The sequence below is a fragment of the Melozone crissalis genome, unplaced genomic scaffold (genome assembly GCF_028551555.1).
Source record: "Melozone crissalis strain CALT ecotype California unplaced genomic scaffold, PUWL_Pcris_2 ptg000013l_1, whole genome shotgun sequence".
Classification (NCBI taxonomy): domain Eukaryota; kingdom Metazoa; phylum Chordata; class Aves; order Passeriformes; family Passerellidae; genus Melozone; species Melozone crissalis.
Window position 1 is genome coordinate 43,542,799 of NW_026535791.1, and position 24,103 is coordinate 43,566,901.

At 38.9% G+C, this 24,103-nt stretch overlaps 1 protein-coding gene across 1 annotated transcript in view; it reads left to right on the forward strand.

The window, feature by feature from the left end:
- The window catches only part of GABRB3 (gamma-aminobutyric acid type A receptor subunit beta3), a 116,141-nt gene that overhangs the window by 77,278 nt on the left and 14,760 nt on the right, over positions 1–24,103 (forward strand). The window contains exons 4-8 of the mRNA XM_054271399.1: positions 1,979–2,199; positions 8,072–8,154; positions 9,206–9,343; positions 17,204–17,356; positions 23,120–23,364. Coding sequence (XP_054127374.1) covers positions 1,979–2,199; positions 8,072–8,154; positions 9,206–9,343; positions 17,204–17,356; positions 23,120–23,364 — 840 coding nt within the window. The remainder of the gene's footprint in view (positions 1–1,978; positions 2,200–8,071; positions 8,155–9,205; positions 9,344–17,203; positions 17,357–23,119; positions 23,365–24,103) is intronic.

Sequence of the window (24,103 nt, forward strand, 5' to 3'; positions counted from 1 at the left end):
TTTTTCAGATGTACTGCTTCTCTTATATTTTGGTGCTGACCAGGTCATTTCTTTCAATGCTATGCAGTACCCCCCCTTTTCTTTATTTAATTGCTTCGTATTATTTTGTGCATGCACTGTGCAATTACACATAGTGAGCTTTTGGTGTACCGTTCTTGTGTCCAAAACTTTTATAATCCCAAATTTCTTGACATCACCGTGCAAACCATTATAGAAGCCAGCAAGTTTTGAACGTTAATTGAAACAAGCTTTAATTGAACAGAGCAAAACACAGCTGGTAGAGGATATTGGTTCTGTAACATCAGTGTTAGAAAACTGATTGCAGAGAACGTGAGGAGAGAGGTGGCCTTTGTGACCTGGTAATGGGAGCGAGGCAGGTGTGCCCAGTGTCTCATGCACCTCATTCCCTGCTGAGCAGGGACCATCAGTCCCACTGAAGAAAGCTGCTGACAAAAAGGTTAGAGCTCATTCTCTTGAGCAGTCATGTCAGATTTGAGGTTTGAGGAATGAGATTCCTTCCAGGCAGTTCCACGTGGACTCCTTTCTCCCATCACTGGTCCCTTTTGTTTTCAAAAGTCTCCTATTAGTTTCTTAAAATGGGAACAGCTTTTTCTTGATATCTATAATGATTTATTTTTCTAAGCAATTAAATTTGATTTAAGCCATAGCAGATCTCTCATTAAAGAGAATGAATCACTGAATCAAAAATGCAAAGTCTCTGAGTGTGAAAGGCAGGCTCAAGTTTCATATGATTTCAAGGAAAGACCATTGGGCTTGAGGGAAACAGGGCAGGAGCAGTGCCTGGAATTGGATTGTGTCCACATGAAAACCATTACAAGAATGGACCATTCCCAACAGCCGTGCTTGGAAAACTTGAGCATCCTTTTCCCAAACAAGCAGCAAGCCTGAGGGGTTTTGCATCACCAGCTTGTAGAACCAGATGCAAATGCAGGTATCTCGTGGCTTGCACACCTGCTGCTAAATATTTAAATGTGTTTGGAGATCACATAAATTTCTCAGTATTTTGTGAAGAATCTCATGAAGTGTTTTATTGTTTAGAGCACTTCTGTAATTTGAAAATCAGAGTTTTAATGGCCTGTACTTATGGTCTCATTTATTTAATGTGATTTATTTTTTCAGTTTTGCTGGTGCATAACTTTAAAATGTTCAGAGGCATTTTTTTTAATGTTTTGTAATACCATGAAGCTAATGAATGAGGCCTACCATCCAAGCCTTTCAAAGGATTTCAATATAGCATTAGTACAATATGAAGAAATCAGCTTAGCAAATTCTGAAATGAAATGAAGAATTTTTGAGTGGATGTTTTAAGCTTCTGTATCCATGTTTAGGCTTTTACATTAGTGATCACAGCTTGTAGAAGACACCATAAACCTTAAAACTGACAAAGTTATGAAAACCAAACATTGATATTAGTGGGACTTTAATACAATTTACATTTATTCAAAGTATCAGTGTAGTCTGTTGATGAGAAAATATTTGTGTTACTGCAAAATGCAGTCTCACACAAACGTACATGTATAATCTACATACCTTCAGCTTATTTTTCAGGCAGAAATTTGCATACTGCTTCAAAATACTTTAAATGTTTTTCCATTTATCTGTCATTTTTAAACATGGGGAAGATGGCAGTGTCTACCCATAATGTCATTTATCATTCCATAAATATGATAATTTTGGGCAGTTATCAGTAGAACTACATGAAAGAAAAGCAGGAGCAGGACAAATGATACTGATACCTGCTGAATTATTTCATAGGAGTTAAAATGCCCCCTTAGTCTAGAGCGATACTTGAATGATATAAACTATTTATTAAGTGATACAAATATTTAATTTTTATTAAACATTTAAAAATATTAAATTTAATCAACAGCAGAATAAGCTATCAAGAGGGAAATTATTCTCCTAGTTACACAAAGTATGGTTGACTCTTGTACTTCTCTTTTTTTTTCCTCACCAGGATTACACTTTGACTATGTATTTTCAACAATACTGGAGAGATAAGAGGCTGGCTTATGCTGGCATACCTCTCAACCTCACGCTTGACAACCGAGTGGCAGATCAGCTTTGGGTGCCTGACACTTACTTCTTGAACGACAAGAAATCATTTGTGCACGGCGTTACTGTGAAGAATCGAATGATTCGCCTCCACCCGGACGGAACGGTGCTTTACGGCCTCAGGTCTGTGCTCCACGATGGAGATTTCATCACTGCTGTTATGTGCTGTTGATGTTTGCTTCCTGGTACAAGGTTATTACAAACATTGGCCAGCTTATTATGTAACCTTCCCTGTAACTCTAAGAGATGCCAGTAGAAAACAAATGACACACTCGATGTTTCTTAATTTTGCCAGAAGCGCCTTCAGTCAGGTTTTATCTGTTTCTGTACAGTCACCATATCTGCAAAGCCCACTGGCTATAGGCAGCAGAAAGGCACATATTAATTGTAAACCTGAAAATCCTGTCCAAAATACAGGCAGTAAGATTGAATGTGGGTGCTTATGTTGTCTCTTGATTTGTTCATAGTCTATAAAAAAAAAAAGCCAGAAGTAGCCCTGGCTGGGGAGAGTCAGCCACAGCTAAGATCATGACCCAGTACTTTCAGTGATTTCTTCAAGCAGGAATCAGCACTGTAATTGCTACATTTCAAACCAGAGGTACAAAGTGACCTTACATTCTCTTATTTTCTACCTATTTTAGGTTTTACTTGTGTTTTCTTTCTTTTCTGCCATAACTTTTATGGTTAGAAATGCTGAAGTATCCCTCCCTTAGCAAACTTAAGTACACCAGCAAAAATCTTTACGGAAAACCCAGTAGTATCAAAATATTGCTTTCTTTGAACAGGTTTTTCATTTGCTCCAGTGGCTTAAACCAGAAAAACAAGTCTTTGCCAGTGGAAGCTCCTTTTCCATAGTTGGAAGTTTCTTGTATATTTAAGCAGAGATAATTACTCAAGATTGGTGCACATAGGTAGTGAAGGATTAAAAAGTCCCTAATATAGAAATGAAAGAGATTGGAAAAGTGGTGCAGATGTTTATATGTCTAGTATCAGTATTTTGCCTGCTTCTCTTTTTTATTGGTTGAACGTTTTACTTGATTTGGGTCTTGGCCCTCACCTTTTTAACTCCTATTACATTATGGATAATTGAATGAATCTTTCTAGACAAAATAGATAGACTCAGCTTAATATGAAACTGAAGTTTAGAATGTTTTCTCTGTAATTAACCAGTTTTAGCAAAAGGAGGCTTTTGTTTTGCAAGGTATTGAGCCAGTATGGAATACAACAGGTTTAGGATGCTTTTCTCAAGTGGTTACATGTAAGAAAAAGTTATCTGAGATATACTTGTTTTTCTTCATGTCAAGAAATATCCCCACAGCAATATAATAAAAAAAAGTAAAGGAGATTAGAATTCTTGTGATCCTAGTAATATGTGGAATTCTTTCTGTCACGCTCTAAAAACATTTGGACCCATTCAGGTGAGGATTATCTGTCATAAAGTAGTGTATTTGAATAAATTGGCTTCTTCTTCTGCAAAATACAAGTATCTACAGCAGATGCATTTCACATAACAGGATTTGCTCAGCAGGGCATTCACCAGTGGCTCGTGTGTAGCACACTTCTTCCCTTTCCTTTTCTCTGGAAACATGTAATATCCAGGGTGAGATATCTATGATATGAAGCAGCTAAGTTACATAGTGAAGAATTACTATCTTACATTAAATCATGTCACAATATAGACATTGTGATCAAAAGGAAGAAAATATCTGAGCCTTATCTCTGCTGATTTAAAGACCTGTGCTTTGTGTTGTTCCATCACTACCCTACTTCCTCTTTTATGGCTTCAGAGCATCCCAATGGCATTGAGCTCAAGCTGCAGTCCAGGAGCAATGTGGGCTGAGGCCAGAACTTGGAGTTTTATGTTCCACAAAGCACAGGGTCACTCAGAATGATAGGTGAAATTTTGGAGGGTTGCACCCAATTACAGGACATCCACAGAACAAAGCAGTTCCTCAACACAAATACAATTGAAAGTGATCCCAAGGCCACACTGGATGCATGTTCTCTTCCGAACAATGTAGGATTTATCACACTTTTGAAGGACTTGACCTTCAGTCGTCCAAGGTTCCTCTCTGCTTTAGAGAAAGCACTTTGCTACTGCAGCAGAAGTCTGTGATAGTGGGGGAATGGAACAGTAGCTTTTTGAAGTTCAGCCCATTTCTGGGGAATTTTTTTCTTTGGCTAACACACTGAATTTGTTCTATCTTCTCCAGAATAATCTACAAGGAAAATGATAAAACAGTTTTTTTTTTTTCCATAAGAGACTATGGAGGAAGTAACTATTTCATAGTCTGGGGATCAAAAATAGAGTTTGACTGCTTGTGTGTTTCTCATGCATAAACCTCTTGTTTTTAGGCAGTACAATGTTAGCCATTAAAAGTAAATGGAGCTGAGGAATATATGTATTTTATCCAAAAGGACTCACATAATTATTACTCATATTTGAAACATGATAGATGTTTGCAGGGTGAAGAAGTTAGTTGTGATCAGTCAGACAAGGCAACCACGCTTACTTCTATTCTTTTTGGATGAATGTATTTCTGTATCAAGAAAGTAAACAGGACTGTGACCTAGTCACATATGAAGTATCTAAATTGCCTAGACTGATTCATACTGTAAAAGTTTTGGGGACATAAAATGTCCTTCTCTCGGTTATGTAGGCAGCACCTCACAGCCCATCACAGATGGGGTTCCTATACAACATAGCAGTATAATCTGAGCCCAGAAAAGGATAAGAGAATCTATATTCAGAGGAAAGAAAACCAGAGTATGAAATTATAAAAAATTTAAAACATTTCCTTTGTGTGTTGCTTTGACCCAATTTGTATGTGTGCCTGTCTCTGTGTCCCGCTTCATCTTTGTCTGGCTTGTAATCATTCCTCTGTCACTGCCATGAAGATGAGTTCTTGAAACCTTGTAGTCTTGTGTCAGGCACCATCCTCTCCCATAAAAAACCTGCTTTTCCTGGGAGCATGCACAAGCCTGAGCCATTCATACTTGCTTTTGGTGTGTATTTGTGCAAGTTAAATTTTATTGCTTGAATGTTCATTCAAGAGGGACCTCTGAGTACTAAACTTACTTTGAAAAAATGAGGTAAATTTGTTTCTGTCTATGTGTGGCTGTATCTTCTTTTCTAGTTCATTTTTCTGTAATGTAAAAAATTTTCTTGAGCAAGAATGTGCAGTTTCTGCTACTGGAATTTGTGATGCAAACCCCTAGAGTATGTGAACAGACCAAAATAAAAATACATTCCTTAAAAGCCATAACACAATTATTAAGTTGAATATAAATTTGACAGCTGTATAATTTTTTACAATATTGTAAAATTAATAATTTGTGTTCTGTAAGGCTGGCACTTATAGCTTGTTTTGCAACATAATAGTTAAGAGTCTGCTAGTGCATTCTCTTTTGTATCAACTTAGCTCATGTGGATTCTGCTGCAGGATCCCACATGAGACCCAGGTTAGTGTAGGCGAATCTTCTAAAGCATGGGAGAGAACCTTCATACCAACAATTTCCAAGCATGCCTACTTGTTTTGCTTTGAACACAGTTATTATTTGACTCAGGAGCAAGATCCTTTCATTGCACAATCAGTATGGCTTTGTTAAGGGCATCATGGCTTGCTTATCAATAATCACAGATTTAAGAATAAGTTTTCTCCTCTAAGACTGTATGTTAATCCTTGTTTTATATACTTAGCTAGAGCTGCTCTTAGTAATCATATTGAGGAGAATCAAAGAATCATTGAATGCTTTGGGTTGGGAAGGACCTTAAAATCATCCTGCCATGAGCAGGGACATTGATTAGATCAGGTTGATCAAAGCCCTGTGCAGGCTTCAACACTTACAGGGATGGAGAATCCAGAACTTCTCTGGGCAACTTGTTCCAGTGCCTCACCACCCTCAAAGTCAAAATTTCATCCTAAAATCGGATTTAAATCTACCACCTTTCAGTTTAAAGCCATTTCTCCTTGTCCTACCACTACACATCCTTCTAAAAACTCCTAGTCCATCTTTCTTGTAGTCTATCTTTTGGTAGTGAAAAGCTGCTATAAGATTCCCCTGGAACCTTCTCTTCTCCAGGCTAAAACAACCCAAATTATTAATCACCTCCACAGTTAATAGCTCTGTGTCTTACCACCCTGCCTGAGGTTCCAGAAAGGCATTTGCAGATGTTGGTTGCAGAGAAGACATTTCCCTAAACTGCAGAGCAACTGAGGAACTGCTGTTTGTACCCAGCTCCAGCCCACTGGAATTTGTGTTACCAGAGGAACCAGAGCAATTCCCAGATGCAGCTTGGAGCAAGGCTGACCTAAGTATCCTCTTGTGATACAATACTTAGGACCTGAAATCCTGTGGGACTAGCATAAGACTATTCAGAGGACAGTCAGAGGAACCAGTGGTGACAAAGACATGACCATGTTGTAGGTAAGGCTGGAAAGCCCAAAGATCAGGTGTGTGCCTTTCTCACTGGCTACTGGTAGGAACACAAGTTAGAAGATGTGCTGAGTAACAGATCCTTGAGCTTTTTCCTCTCCTTCCTCTTTCATTGCCTTTGTGCTCATACAATTGTCTCTCCCTGTGCAAAGAAATGACAATATTTTCTTGCAAAAGAGCCTTCTCAGTCAGTGAAGGGTGGTCTCTGTTGTCTCATGAGATAGAATAATGGTCTTAATCCCTTTCTTCAAATATTATGTGGTTATTAATCTAAAATGGTCCTATATACTAAGCATAACCATTCTTTCTTTCCTTTTCTTTGAGATTGGATAGAACATTCATAATAACAACATAGGGTTTTGGGTTTTTTTTACTGTGAAAGATGTGAAAAAAGGCACCTACTACTTTTTTCCCTTGAAACATTGCCCTGGAATATTAAAATAGTTTACTAGATTAGAAGACTGTAATTTGAGAAGGTTAATGGGTAGAAGAAAGAACTTCAGAGAAAACCCATGAAAAAAACATTACATTGAGGGTTCTAGCTTTTAGAGGTACATTTAAGGAATTTTTCCATCTTGTATTTATTTGCGTAAATTATCACTAGAATATTATTTGTTTAGGAACAAACTGTGCAACGTCCATGTCTTGTTTATATCAAAAATGGATCAGTAAGAAATGGAGCTAGTCAGAATCAGAAGATAATTTATACAAAGCCATTATAAAAACAATGATGCATAATAATGTACATACCCTTGGTGAAGGCTGTGATTCACAAAAACATCAGAATATGCTGCAGAATAATTATGAGCATATGGTTTTATGTGTCTAAAGTTAGAACAAATATATAAATCCATTAATTACAAAATGAAGTGGCAGTGCTGTGTGAAGCTGTTAAGACAGTTGTTCTGGTTGCACATGTTTGTTGTTGACTCTCCTGATCTACAAGAGGTTGATAAATAAAGCTGATTCATCAGTAGTGAAATGTTTTGCAAAACCATCCTTAGGGTGCTAAATGGTTAAATAGACAGAGAAGTGAAAGTGTTTTGTTATTTGAGGAGAAAACCTAAAATACAATATGGAGCTTCACAACAAAATCCTCTTTCCATTTGAAAACCACAGAAGTAAGATTTAAAACAAAGCATTTTGCTGGACTTAAAACTTTTTTTCAACATTTCAGGGTTTTTTTTCTAGACTTGCCACAAAACCAAGAAATCAGTTATTCATGCAGCTGCGATCATTTTGACATTTGTAGCAGACTATTTTCACTTCATGGTTTCTGTTATAAAGTTGTATCTTTTAATCTCAGCAAATGTTCATGTAATATTTGCATATGAGGATAGGTCCATTGAAACCCAAGGGGGCTGGTTGCATAAGGGTAATTCACAGCCAGTTGTTCCACTGAAAGTCAGTGTAATTGCTGCTCAATGTAAAAATGTGGACCAGATTCTCAGTTATTATAAGCTATTCTTCAGAGGGTCTTCACTTTGGAAGATAACCCCATCACCCAAAACCTGGATTACTGGCTGTATGGTAAAACTATTTGATGCTTGTATTTCAGAATCACAACCACTGCAGCATGTATGATGGACTTAAGAAGATACCCATTAGATGAACAAAACTGTACTCTGGAAATAGAAAGCTGTACGTACCTAAGAAAATGCATGTGAACTCTAATTTGGATAGAGTTGGGTTTTTTGGTTGTTTTATAGAGCTGTTTAATATTTACTCGTGTGTCTATGAACACTATTTGAATCATGTAATTATCACCATTTGGATTTTTTGTTTGTCTGTTTATTTGAATTATTAAAAGATATGACTCCTTCCTAGATAGATGAATACATCCTAGAAAAATGAGGTGAGGACAGAATGAAGTCATTTAGTATTCCTGCCTGACTTGGCAGAGGTAGTGACTGGATGCTTACCTTCAACACGAGAGATGAATATTTGTATTTTTATCAGATTTATTTTCAAGAGAGCAAACACTGTGATACACTTTTGTTTCAGTACACTTTATTAAGTATGGGTCATCTTGGTGCAGGACCTACCATGAGATATCAGACTGACCCCATTTATGATTTGAAATTGTGTACAAAAAGAACAGCATTCTCTTTTTCACCTAGTCATGTCCTAGGATTGCAATATTCAGATGTACATTTGCTCTTCAGAAGTACCTGGTCCATTTCTGCTACTGGCTGGAAAATGTGGGGCACATACAGAAAACACTAGTATATATTCCATATTCAGCTGTAGTGCTCCACTAGTGGAAGCTAGTGGAAATGATGCAACTCACAGTTTACTGTGAGTGGAAAAGGTCTGCCCCAGTTATGTTTCTCTGTGTTCATTGAATAATCAACCTTCTTCTGGTGACTATCAGTGTAAATATACATTTAGTTTCAGTGCTAAATGCATTTGATATCCTAAATTTTGGATAGTGTTTTCATCTCACTGTGACCATTAGTGAATAATACATGAGTGATAAAAAAAAAGTAAAATAAAAAGAAAGCTGAGTATTTTGCCTAAAATTCCCAGGCAGACTGCAATGGTGTAGCAATTTGGGAGACCTTCCCACAGGCAAAATACCATACAGCTCTCCAGCTGTACCAATTCTTTTTGTTGTCACAAATGACAAGCTGCATGTTTGAAGCTATGTTTGAGTCTGCTGTTATTTCTGACTCTCTTGCTTTGCCTGCAGATGGCTACACAACTGATGACATAGAGTTCTACTGGAGAGGTGGAGACAATGCAGTCACTGGTGTGGAGAGGATTGAACTTCCTCAGTTCTCTATCGTGGAATACAGACTGGTGTCAAAGAATGTTGTCTTTGCCACAGGCAAGTATCGCCATTTGCCATTTAGTGTTTAATTTTCTTGTGCATGAAAATCACTGTTTTATTAATAATAATTGACTGTTCTTACCAGTCACAATATGGTGCCTGTGTTGCATGTTTGGATAAAGTTACTTGACAAAGCCTGGAAGTAGGAGTCCATGAAAATTCCAGACTTGCATTCCGTACTGCATTCAGCTCTGGGGCCTCCAACACGAGAAGGACATGGACCTGTTGGAACAAGTCCTGAGGAGGGTCACAAAGGTGATCAGGGGCTGGAGCACCTCTCCAATGAAAACAGGCTGAGAGAGTTGGGGATAAGCCCGGAGAGGAGAACATTCTAGCAGCCTTCCAGTATTTCATAGGGCCAACAAGAGAGGTAGGGAGGGACTTTTTACAAGAACATGTAGTGATAGCGCAAGGGCAAATGACTTCATACTGAAAGAGGGTATATTTAGATATAGGAAGAAATTAGATATAGGGAGAAATTATTTACCTTAGCAGTGGTGAGGCAGTAGGTTGCCTAGAGAAGTTGTAGATGCTTCATCCCTGGAAGTGTTGAAGGCCAGGCTGGATGGGGCTTAGAGTAGCCTGGTCTAGTCAAAAGTGTCCCTGGCACAGGGCAGTGGGGTTGTAACTATGTAGTCTTTAAGATCCCTTCCAGTCCAAACCATTTTGAGATTATTTGCCTTCTTGTTTATTTTTATTTTTTGTGTATGTGTGTGAAACTTAACTAGACACCTAAATACCTATGATCTAAATAACTATTAAGTCATTCACCTCTGAATCATGAGTTTAAATGTAACCTACAGAGTAACTGATCATTCATAAATGTGTTTTGACATGCTAGGTCAAAAAGCCACCAATTTTCTAAACTCCTCCCTGCAACTTTTCAGTGCATGTTTGTTTTGTTGTTACATAGTGAATATAATGTCTTTTGTCTCTTGATTTGCACTGATAGATATGCAGTACTTTATAGATAGCCATTCAGTGCATTTGTAGTCATTGTTAAAGCATTAAAATTAAATCCCTGCTTGTTTCCTTGAAGATAGAATAAAAGTTAGTAGCAACTCACAGTACTGAATGTCTTTAGATTACAAAATGCAAGGTTGATTTACATATTTGGTATTAGACACCAAAATAGGAATATGTCTGACAAAACCAAAGCAACACAGAAAGCCATGAGCACATGTGGGGCCATTACTTTATTCATTATTGGGGCCTTCAGATTTTCAGTGCTGTTCAGACCACAGGAGTGTGCTGTTCCATCTGTCTCAGCACACCAGAACAAATGAAGCACAGCTGAATCATGTTTGTAAGCATCACTTCACCCACTCTTTGGACACAGCATCTGTTTCAAAGTACACAGAAACACAAGTTGTATTTCAGAACAAAATGTAAATATTGCTGGGATTGAAATTAGTATGAGGGGGTTTGCCAGCTGCTGCTGTTCTCGTTTACCATTGTGAATGGAAGATTTTTTTATATAGAGAATCAGTTGCTCTAATCCTATATCCTTCTGTCCTGCCGCTACTGTCACCTTTGGCAGCTAGGGCTCACCTGCCCCTCCACAGGACTGGATATGCTTTTGTAGGAAGGCTGGTTTAGACAACAATGAGAGTACAGAGAACTTATTTGTGGAGTGACTTTTATGACAGTCCAAGGCCACCTTTTAGTTCAGTATGAAATATTTCACTAAATGCATGACTTAGTAACGTAGAGATGGAAGATTTGTAAAAAATCAGGAAAACAAGAAATCCAAAGAGATATGTGACAAATACAAGAGAGAGTCTAAAAAAACTAGGAGTACATATTTCTGTGACTGACCAATTGTTTAGAATATTAATGGTTCTTTCTTAAAAATACTAGTGAAAGGAATAAAAAAGTCTCATGCTTCAGGGTTTAAGAGAGCTTGGCATTAGGGACTCACAGAGAACAGCATGTTTCTTGTGCTGTTTTCTGAAACATTTAATTTTTTTCACTGATAAAGACACAATACTGAATTTACTATTGCTTTGATACAGGACATTATAAAAATGCTTGATTAATGATGACATTTTATGACAAGTACTTTCATGCAGGGAAACATCACATTTGTTTCTGAAAACCATGTTTAAATCTAAATGTAAAGCATGCCAGCAGATCGGATACATAAAGTCAGCAGACACTTTTCAAGTTTCTTCTCAAAAGTTTTTTTACAGTCCTAGTAATTAGGGCCAGTTGCTACATTTTTTTGGAAAGTAAGTTAGGCATGTTTTTGGCTTTGAGGTTATTGAAGTCTCAGGGGGAGATATTAGTTCTTTGAGCGCAATATCTCAGGGAACATTTCAGAGATTTCAGTCCTAGTGTGCTTTGATTGAATAAAACTAAAAGAAGACTTCAGAGTCATGCCATAAACAGCTTTTGGATTAGTTTTTTTCTCCTATCCTTCAAGAGAAACTGTGCTGTATAATCTTGTGTAACTTAGGCAAAGGGAAAAAATCTGTTCCCATAGTTACTACTGAGAAGCAATGATAAGCTTGGGAAAACCCCCATCAATAATGGCAGAAAATCTGGGTGGAGCTGCAAGAATGCTGGAGGAACTGCATACTGTTGAAGTATAGAATGGAAGTTAAAATTTATGTTGCCAAAGTAGCAAAAAAATGTATCTGAAAAAAGTATAAAATTCAGCATGGGTAAGTTCAAAATACAGAAACTAATTATTCCTATCCAAATTAAGGATAGAGAATGCCAGGTTATGCCAGGGTTTTGTGTGTAAAAATATAGGGGTTGTTGATGTCAAACTGAACATGAGCCAATAAGATCTTTTTTGGGAGAAAAAGAAAAGAAACAAACAAAACCACAAATCTCATCATAAAAATAAGTCTGATTTACTTTGTTAATGCTTAAGCTTTGTATTTTTGGTCAAGGGTAGCACTCTTGAAGAGTAATGGAGCAATAGAAAAGGGTTTATGGAAAATAAGTAAGTGTGAGTGAAAATCTAGCAAATGGCATACCTGAGATTAATGGACAAACCAGTATGGTCATGTAGTTTAAAAAAAAAAAGAGAACACTTGATTGGGAATTGAATAAAACCTTCAGGTGTCTAGAAAGTACCTGCAAAGCCATGTAGAATAGTCTGTTCCCTTTATTCATTATTTTTGATTTGCTATGAAGAAGAAATACCTGGTTTGACTATCCTTTTCACACCAACTGAAGGCCATACAGGATACCATAAGATATTTAAATGGCACTGGATGCACACATGTCGGTAACTGAATGAAGCCCACAGTCAAATGCTATCCAGTCAGTGCTGTCAGTGAAGCCTGAAGAGCTATTCAGCTCTTGAACACCTCTGTTTTCTCAAATGAATATTGTAAGACATTCTTCAGTTGCCTAAACATAACAATCTGCTGCTTCTTGAGCTGCTGTGGAAGATCCTGGTTAGCAATTAGGCTGCTGTTCTGGCATCTTACAGCTTTGTGTTTTCTGTTCACCATCTACTGCTTCAGTATTGATTGCTTAAGTAGTGTTCTGTTCTGCTCTTCTTTAGCCTATCACATCTCAAATGGCTTTAGACACCTCAATATAGAGAGTTAAATCACACCCTTAGAATCAGCTGGATCTAGGTCTAGATCTCCATGGTTTCCACTAACAGCTTATGCTCCATGCATGAGCAAATACCTGCATTCAAACACCTGAAATGTAGTGCTAAGTCTGTTACCTGAATCTGCCTCCTATATGTTTGTTATCCCAAAATGCTTGGATAGTGAACAGGAATGGGGATATGTAAAACACCACCTAAACGCTTCAAGTCACATAGCAGCCAAAGCCACATTAGCAACCTGTTGGTAGGAGGAGGATAGTCTTAAAAGATTTGAAAATGAAATATTTGCTGTATTCTGAAAGATCAGTATGTAAAGTACATTTCCAATTAGCCAAAGAACCTTCCCAGAGGAACATGTTAAAAGAAAAATTCTGTAACTGACCAACTCTGTTATCTTGTTTCATACTTGGATAAAACAGCGAGAGACTAACTTAGCCTTGAAGCCAGATATTTCAGCTTGCTAGCTTTTAATGAAATTGGAACAGAAACAAGTAATCTCTTTTTATCAAGTGCCCAAAACTGTGAAAAAGGAACATTTGGGGCTCAAGTATTGATTAAGTATTTATTTTCATACTTTCATTCCCACAACTGTTAGATTGAAATACTTCTGGGAAAATTCTGTTATTCCTGTAGTATTTAAATCAGCCCATATACATCAACCTGTTATATGAGAGGAAGGATAACAAGGCAAAACAAAGTTAAAAGGAAAAAAAAAAGAAGTTTTTTATGGAACCTCAACAACTAGAATTTCCTGGCAATTAATCTCTAAATGTACTGAGCCTTAATTGACAAATCATTATGCAATCATAATCAGACAAGTAACAGCGTAATTGTTGAGCTTACCCAGAAGTCAACTTATATTAAATAAGTAATCCACAGAATGGATGTTTCTAGATAAATAAAGATCTGACTTACAGTCTTTGCTCCATGAAGGTTAGGATCCATCCTTTTCACAGAGCTTTAGCCATTCAGAAAAAGAGGGGGAATTAACTACAGGAAGTAAGGAAGGGTCCTACTTTCAATAGACTCCTGTGGCCTGTTTGCTGGAGGTGAGATACTGCAGCAGAGATGGCAGGCTGGATGCAGTCAATAGATAATTTTTGAAGACATAAGAGCAATTCAGTTGAAAGCAATATAAACTCTCACAGTCTCAGGGAGAGGTACCTAAAGGAGAACCCTGGCTATGTAGTATGATAAAAAATGAGACTACTCGTTCATGTTTCAATTTCAACCTGACCCTAACAAAGTCTATACTCTACTATACGTGTCAAACTGCAGTAAGCAGATGTAATGCCAGCAAGACTTTTGTTTATATTGCCCAGCAGCCTCACACCATCAAAATTTACCCTGAGACTTGCAGGGTCTGGATTCATCTTGTTCTCATTTGTGGTGACTATAATTTCAGTGTCTACATTTGAACTAGGTGTCTGAGTTGGTCAGAATAGAGTCCATGCAGTTGGTGGAGTCTGGAAACAAATTCAGTATACCTACAGGAGTCCATTTTAGGAGGTGGTGGATAATTCTCTAGGTTTCATTTGCTAGATTGACTGGACGAACTGGAGCTTATGTGTAAGCACAACCAAGCTCATGTGTAAGCACCTCAAGGGAGTTGCTTAAGCAACTGCTATTTGAGGGGGCACACAGAACCCTTCATGTTATCCACGTGCTGATCAAAAAGATGTAGGGGGGTAAATCATATCCATCAGCTGCATGCTGGTGTCTGAGACATGTCACAGGGCATCTCAAAAGGATCAGGGCACCATCAGATTAGCAAGTGAATCTCTGTTGAAGTCAACTCCAACTCTAGAGCAGGAAGACAGAAGGCACTGACAGCCCTGGCTCTAGACATGGTTCTTGGGATTCTAATTTCAGAACAAAAACCTGTTGCTTCGAGCATATTTAGGTTGGTGTCTCTGGCCTTGAGGTCAGCTCTCTGGGGAGTCCCCCTTTAAGGCCACATCTCACTAGTTTCAGTAATTACCTTACCTAATTAGATAGAAATGGTGCTGAGGTAATGGTTCATGGTCACAGGTGAAGCATTCAAGATAAACGTCTAAAGCTCACTCTGTTATATGGTTTGGGATTTCATTACTGAACATTACTAACATATGTGACACATTATTCCCTCCCCTGTTGATACACACCTCTTTCACCCACACCATTTTCTGTGCTTTATCAATGGTGAAGTTCTCTCTTCTTTCTCTGAATTTCCCTAGTGCATTCAGGGTCCTTGGCTCTGGAGCAAACCAAAAATTGACTTTGATTCAGTGATTCAGTTCTACTGAACTTTCTTGAATTAATCCTTCATGCTATTTAATCAAAGAATCAGTATTTCAGTTGTCACCTTTGTCAATAATATTCCACAGATATTCAGACCTTGACAGGGCTTTTGAAAAGTTTTATACACATTTATTGAGAATCCCTTTGAGTGGGTAGTGCATTATATGAAATAATTTTTCTCAGCAGAGCTTTATAAAGATTTCTGTCTGATGCTCTACTCTTATTCCAGAAAGGTGATCAGGTCTGCTGCATTTTTAATGTAATTCATGACAGCACAGTTTATTTATTTCATTATGGTCTCCTGTTTTATTTATATAATCTGTAGACACAAGGCCACAGAAAGATTTTCATAAGAATCCAAATGAAAATGTTAAGGTTTGCAAAAAAAAAAAAAAAAAACAGGGCTGGTTTCAATGAGAAAACTTGTCTTTTGAAATGAAACATTGTTTCTCTGAAAATGAAGATGTTAAGCAAGCTGCAGTATAGATGTTTGCTTGCTGAAAATTGTGTCAACTGCTCCAGACAGCAGAAAATCTTGGTCTAATCAGGCTGAAATACATCCTTCTGATTCCACCAATATACTGCTATTGGTGAAACTAAAAGGCATTTCATTCTGAAAAAAATGCTACTGATTGAAGTAATCACAGCAACCAGATACAGGTACCAGAGATTTCTTTTCCTGGTGATAGTTTTGAGAGATTGTTTGATACAACAGTTAAGGATATTTGCACAATATCCTTGATGCTCCTGCTGCCTGGAAATGGTGTGGCATTTTTCTGTTATATGACTCCAAGTGTAACAAACTATCAGTAATGTGATGGAGAGAAATTTGCAGTTTTTCCTTCCTTCTTTCCCTTTCTTTCTTAGGAAATCCATCATTCATGTCTATATGGGCAAATGTAGTTCCTTAAGCTCATATGCAAACACATGAATATAATTTTAAGGGAAGTTTTTAATTTTTCATTTTTTCTCTACACGTAATCTTTCATAGTTTTTACATATTTGCACTAGAATGGGTGGGAAGTGTTCTAATATCTGGTTGGGCTCTTGGTATGTGCTGAATTTTTTTTTTTAGGATGTTGACTAACTAAATCTTTTAGATGAGCTGTTAGAAGTATATCTAGGACTGGTAGTGCGAACACTGAAATCATGGAGCTAATGTGTGAATGACTACCTTTTTCTTATACAGCTGTACTCAGATTTAATCATCTTTGCAGTTGATGAAAAAAGTCACAATTATTTTTAACAGTTTGAGATTTATAAATATATTCATCTGAATATATATATACATATATATATATATATATACATGTCTAAAATGTAGTCAGTAAGATTAGCACCAATATGAAATTAAGTTGGTATTGGGGTTATTAGTTCTTTCCATTCTTAATTTTTTCTGTTTGTAACTGTTCATGAACTATATACATGCACACAAAATTCAAATTTTTTTTGTTTAAAATATGTTTGGAAGAAAAATTTGGTCTGGTTATAATTGACGTTAGAGGATCTAGTCTGAAGGCTTTTCCTGTAGTGGAATTCATTACAATTTATTTTTGACACCACAGGCTGCATGTTTCTCATCGTTCAGATGTAATTAAGAAGTTTCATCTCTTGAACAACTCCTCATTGTAAAGGAAAAAATTATGCACATTACTTATTCTCTCAATATAAATTCTGTACAGAAAACCATGTACTTGGATAAGCATTTTACTTGGACACCTAAGCAATTGTTTGTAAAAACTAACTGGTGCTCACCTATCTGTTCAATAGTCTAAAGTAATAGACTGTCTCTCTTTTTCTTCCCAAATACAAATTACTTGGCTATCATTATATTCACTGCAATGTTTCTTTTAATACAGATGAGTGATACAGTGATGGTGTCATCCCTACTGTTCTGCAGATGTCATACTACCCCACAAAATGTGAAGAAACTGAAGGCAGCTATCTACAAGTGTCTTTCCTTCAGTATAAATAACATGTTTTCCTCTCTCTTTTCTCAGGTGCCTATCCAAGACTTTCACTGAGCTTCAGGTTGAAGAGAAATATTGGCTACTTTATTCTTCAAACCTATATGCCCTCCATACTGATTACCATTTTATCATGGGTGTCATTCTGGATCAATTATGATGCATCAGCAGCAAGAGTTGCCCTTGGTATGTGCTAAAAATGAGTGGGACATTAAAATGTCAGATTTAATGTAGCCTTCAGAGGTTGTTAAAAACTACGACATGATGTCAGTGTTTTGAAATTCCAAAATAATTTGCGTCAAAATCGTGTCATCCAGCATTGCCTCAAAAGTGATGTTTCCTCCTTCATGCAAGAGTGTAACCACTAAATCTCTGACATGAGCTGCTCATACAGGTCCCAGACTTGTTCTCATCAAGTTAATGCTGTTGTAATTTCATCTAGGAGACCAGCTCCACAGTCATACTTGAGCGTGGGCTTTAGTCCAGCTCAGTGTGGGAGGACAAATGTGGCTCCAAGCCTCCTCTGAGGTCCTGGGTGCTTTAACTGACACTGGCAGAAAGAGCATACAGGGGCACATCAGCTATGGACCATGCTGTGCCACCTACCCATCAGAGTACATGGCGTGTTAAGTGCATGTTTATGACAGCTTAAAGTGTCATTTACCTCATGACTGAAAAACATGGATTTGGCACAGGTATGTGATTCCTGCCCAAGGACTTTTCAGATCAAGGTATCCTTTAAATAAGGGAAAGTCACTAGAAAATTGTGCAGTTGACATGTTGGAGGGAAGGCATGACGCCCAGAAAAACCTTGACAAGCTTGAGAGGTGAACCTGCATGAATCCCATGAAGTTCAACAAGGCCAAGTGCAAGATCCTGTATGTGGGTCAGGCAATCCCAAGCATAAGTGCAGGCTGGGTAGAGAATGGGTTGAGAAACAGCCCTGAGGAGAAGGACTTGGGGTATTGATTGCCAAGGAGCTCAACACGACCCAGCAATGAGCACTCGCAGTCCAGAAAGCCAACTGTGTCTGGGCTGCACCAAAACCAGTGTGGCCAGCAGGGTGAGGGGGTGATTCTTCTTGACTGCTCTCGTGACACCCCAGCTGGAGTATGGGATCCGGTTTGGGGTCCCCAACATAAGGTCATGGACCTGTTGGAGTGAGTCCAGAGAAGGGTCATGAAGGTGATCTGAGACTGGAGCACCTCTCCTGTCAAGGCAGGCCAAGAGACTTGGTTTTGTTCAGCCTAAAGAAGAGAAGGCTCTAGGGTAACCTTACAGCACCTTGCAGTACCCAAAAGGGGCATACAGGAAAGCTGGAAAGGGACTCCATACAAGCACATGTAGTGACAGGACAAAGAGGAATGGCTTCAAAATGACAGAGAATAGATTTAGAGTAAGAAGAGATTCTTGATTGTAAGGATGGTGAGGCACTGGAGCAGGTTGCCCATAGGAGTTGTGGATTCCCCATCCCTTGAAGTGTTGAAGGCCAAGTTAGATGTGTCTTCAAACAACTTGAACTGCACATGGCAGCAAACTTAGATGGAGTTTAAGGTCCCTTCCAAGCCAAACCATTCTGTGATTCTGTCATAGTTTAGGGTTAGGGTTAGGATATTCTCCAATTTAGTGGTCCTATTAAAACCACACTGCCTCTTACCTCCCCCTGTCCCACTTCCCCCTGTGAGGATGGCTGGAGAGAGTTGGAGGCACAAAAGGCAAAGAGCCTAGGCTGAGGTAAGAACAATTTACTGGAAACAGCAATGAGACGCGAAAAAAGCCAGGATCAGCAACATGCTACTAACAAAACTGCACAAAAGAGAGAGTGATTCACCAGCAAAAATGCTCACTGTGCAACTTGTGACTCAATGGTGGCCACCTTTGCCCCAACCTGAAGAGAAACCTTCCTTCCAGGAAAAGCCTTTCTTCCCGCAACCTCTGGCAATGATGTGAGGTGATATAGAATAACCTTTGGGTCCTAGCCATGCCCCCTCCTGGCTACTGCAAAAATTAACCCTGTCCTGGCCAGAACCAGGACAGATTCTATGACAATAGGATGCTATTCTATGACAATAGCAAATATTTAATCCTTTACAGAAGCATACTCAGGGATAGCTATACCTAAGGAAGATTGAATGGATCCATAAATCCTTACAAATACTTCTGCCTCTCATCTTGTCCCAAATTCTATCTTCAACCCTGTGCTTCTCAATTACGCGTCCCTTGTCACTTCCCCATTACCCAAAACTTGTCACTAAGTCTGTGCTATCTACCTGCTGTATTATCTTATTTTCTTAAAACAGGAACATACTCCCTAGTTCCCTTATTTTTCTGTAATGTACCACAGCAAATCCAGACTCCAACCCGTGCTCCTGTGATTCCCTTTTTCCTTACCCTATGTCTCCCAAGGTCCCACACACCAAAGCAGGCAGGGTAGCCACCTTTGTGCAATATATTATCCAGCATCTGAATTTGGGTAGATGGAGATACTGTAGATTAACTGCAGTTACTGTGCAGTAATTCTGCATGTACTGTGGGTTAGCTGGTGCATATGGGCATGGCACAGTCTGGCATTACCACTCAGCAGCCAGGGCTTCTTTAGCAACTTGTAGCTAAGTAGTAGCTTAATAGGAAGTGAGGCATGAAGCCCAAACACCTCTGATGTGTTCATAAATGAGCTACTGGTTAGCAGAGATCCACCCAGGTGGACCAAGTGAGGGCAGCACTTCAACCACAACCATCACCATTAGATACATACTGGCCAGGACTGCAGAGAACAGATGGCTAGACAGAAGTTACCATAGCCAGTGACATTCCATGCCCTTCTGTTACAGGTTAATGAGATTTTTGCTTGTTTAAGGAGCAAGACTGTCTCATGTGACCCATTTCTGTGTAGCACAAGTTCATCAAGTACTGTAAAACAAATATTAGAACAAAAATCAGAGAGTACAAGGCAAGCTCAGGAGACCAGATGTTCTATTTTCAATTGGTAAAAAGTCCTTTTGAGAGGACAAAAATCCATCTAATAGTTTCTTCTCAGAAAAGAATTAGTGCCTTGGTGATTATGTCAGTGATGTTTGTATAATAAAGTTCAGTATCACGGGTCTAATCCTATGTTCCTCTTTATACCCCCTCTTATTAGTCTTAAGCTGGTACCACAGAATCACAGAAAATGGTGAGTTTAAATGTCCCACGAGGGACCCACAGGAGTCCAGCTCCTATCCCTGCACAGGACCATCTCCAAGAGTCACACCATGGGCTCAAGAGGATTGTCCAATGCTTCTTGAACCCTGTCAGGCTTGGTGCTGTGACCACTGCCCTGGGGAGCTGTTCCAGTGCCCAGCCACCCTCTGGGTGAACAGCCTTTTTCTAACATCCAACCTAAACCTCCCCTGACACAACTTCAGGCCATTCCCCTGGGCCTGTCACTGGTCACAGCAGAGAAGAGATCAGTCCCTGTCCCTCCTCTTCCCCTCATGAAGAAGCTGTAACTGCAATGAGGTCTCCAGGCTGAACAGACTGAGTGACTTAACTTGCTCCTCATACAGCTTCCCCTCATGACTTTTCACCATCCTTGTTGCCCTCCACTGGACACTTTCTAATAGTTCAAAATGTTTTTTATAGTGTGGTGCCCAAAACTGCACACAATATTCAAGGTGAGGCCGCCCCAGTGCAGAGAAGAGCAGGACAATGTCCTCCCTTGCCTGGCTGGCCATGATGTGTCTGATGCCCCCCAGGACATGCTTGGCCCTCCTGGCTGCCAGGGCACTTCTGGCTCATGTTCAAGCTGCCATCCACCAGGACCCCCAGCACTTTCTGCAGCACTGCTCTCCAGCCTTTTGTTCCCCAGTCTGTCTGTACACTGAGGTTTGCCCCATCCCAGGTGCAGAATCCAGCACTTCCCCTCATTGAATTCCACATGGTTGGTGATTGCCTGCCCAGTCCTCTGATTTGTCAAGGTCTCTCTGCAGGGCCTTCCTGCCTCCAGGGGAGGCAACAGCTGCTCCCTCTTATGTAGTGTCTGTGAACTTACATGGCATTCTAATGTGAACTGGTATAAAAGCTTAAAGGCAATACAGCACCTTTGGACCTATATGATTGGCTCTGAAAAACTCAGTACAAAGAAGGTATACCTGATTTCCTAAGTATTTTTTCAAGGAAGCATTCTCTGTGCAATTCTTGGGACACAAACTTTTACTCAACTCCTTCAAGAAGCCTGTGTTCTCTGTGAGCCTGATTCTATTAATTCACTTCCATGTTTTGCCCCTGTGCCTGATCCCTTGCTGCACTGAACCAAATAGTTGCCTCCAGAGTGAAGCCAAGGTGCAGAGCAAAGGCCAGCTTATTCAGGGACTATGTGCTATGGACACTGCAGACAGATGGTGATATAGGGCTGATCTCAAGAGAAATACTCAAACCTATCAATTCTGCTCTCAACTTTTTGCTAGTTAGCCCTAGAAGTTCCTAAATTCAGTGCTTTGAGTGAGGAGAATAATAATCTCTGGAGTCCTCCCTTGTGGGAAGGACTATAAACACAAGATAATCTTATTTTTTTGTTTTAGGGGAGTGTCAGCTACTTCTCCTCCAGCTATGCTTTAAAATAAATTATTGAGCTTCAGAAGGACATTTGGCCACAGGATTTCAGGATCTCCCAGGGAATGTATTTCCCTTTGGTTAATGATAGCTACCTTTCTATTCAGCATGCCTCATCTTCTGGATCACCAGACATCTGATATCAATGCACACTTGTTTCCCAGTTTAGAGGAAAAACTGAAAACTGCATGACACTAACCCACTAAATATCCAAAATATCTGTTACACAATCTCGTATGGTATTACTACAGTTCCCTGGAGTGGCACTGCTTACACTGATGGCTTGGGTTTGAGTTATATTGTCTTTATTTCTGTCTCTTCAGATAAAAGAAGCTGTGCTTTATTATATGGCAGCAATTTTATTTTGTCCCTTATTTTTGTTCTGCCTGTATTTTAGTGACAACATGTAAACTGATGGTATAATTATGGAATCAAAGAAAATAGTAATGGAGGAGAACTAATAGAATGACTTGCCTTGAAATGAGACTTATTCCACAAATCAGTGTTTTCAGAAACCTGTGATTTGCAATTCCCATAGAATTTCCAGCGGAGAAACAGATCCTGCAGTTTATTGTGAATTCAGGCAGACTGACAATAAATTTGCTTTTCTTTCCAGATTTTCGTAACAGTCCTCTGTAATATATTTCCAGGTGCCGTGTCCATCCTTAGATAAATACCTTGACATAAGGTTGATATAGATATTTTGTAAATATTTCATTAGCATCCAGTTTGTTGCTATAAAAATACTGCTCTCCCTCCTTCTTCCTTCCAAAAATTCACATACCTATCTATCTCTCATTGCTCACCTCATTTGTTTCTATGTAACTAGCCTACTGCTGCAAATTAGTCATCTCAAATTCCACTTATAGATTGTCCTTTCCTGAAATAGGTATCTAATCTAGATGGGATGAACTGCTCTAGAAAGGTACCTGTCTCTCCCCATCTACCACAGGGGCACCCTACGGGACTGACATCAACAAACTGCCTGACTCTTAGAAAATTAAAACTGCGAGAGAAGTCTTTCACCATCTGTGTGAACAGTGTTCTTGTTGCACATCAGTTTGGTCTCCATGGAAGAGATTTTCAATACAGCTACACTTGACTTCCATGAATCTACATTAACTCATGGCACTGGTGCCAGACCCCCTTGTCGGCTGTTCCCCCTGCTCATAGGAAGGAAATAATTTTAACAGAATAATAATGTATCAAGTTTTAATTTTGCTCTTTTTTTGCAGTGATGTCACCTGCAAGGTGACAAATTTTTGAGCTTCTTCCCACTGACAAGGCATGTTTGCCAAGAAGGAAAATAAAACTGAAAGCTTGGAGTTGTAAGATATATGATCTTTTTTCTTTGTGTAGGAATTACGACTGTGCTGACTATGACAACAATCAACACTCACCTGCGAGAGACTTTGCCTAAAATTCCATATGTTAAAGCCATTGACATGTATCTCATGGGCTGCTTTGTGTTTGTCTTCTTGGCCTTACTTGAATACGCCTTTGTCAACTACATTTTCTTTGGAAAAGGCCCTCAAAGGCAGAAGAAACTTGCAGAAAAAACAACAAAGGCAAACAACGATCGCTCAAGGTTTGAAGGCAGTCGGGTAAGTTTCTTGGATTTATATATATTTTATTTTTACATTGCAAAGCCTATCAGTATGAAAGAACCCCAAAAAGAAACCATTTTTGGGGTGACAACCAACCACATCTTTGTGTGGACAAACTGGGCTATTTTCATTTTCAGGAACTGACATAGAAGACTGTATGTAGGCATACAGATGTGGAAGGGAGTATGATCTGTATGACAAGTAAGTGTAAGAAGAAGACAGTGGGAGGAAGCTAGCTTGAAAATAAAGGCTCAGATCTACAAAGACATTTATTTGTCTAAATCAAATATAATCTAACTGTGATTTTAAGTACGTATGTACATTTCCTGTGTAAGAGAATCCAGGATCTGAGCACACCTTTCCTCACTTCACTTAGAGGAGTGGCATTTACCATGGGAGGGAACAGATAAAGAAGGATTAGTTCTGCCATGCTAATTAAATGGCCAGCATAGTTCAATGTGTGTGGCACTGTCATCTGCTGCTGTTTAAAACCAGCAGGAAAGTGTAAGTCCTAGAGAAACTTTCAGATTGATTTCTGAAGCATGGTATTGGCAAGGTCTATGCTGATTGTCCTCCAGCCCATTTCCTTGCCTGGAGTATTACTTTCTCCAGTGAATACCTCACTTTTTAATCTTTGGGAGGAAAGGCAAGGTATTCAGCAGTGTCTGACATTAACAAGCCATGTCAGTTTGAATAGAACATCTTTCTTTTTTTTTTTTTTTTACTAAAATGCTCC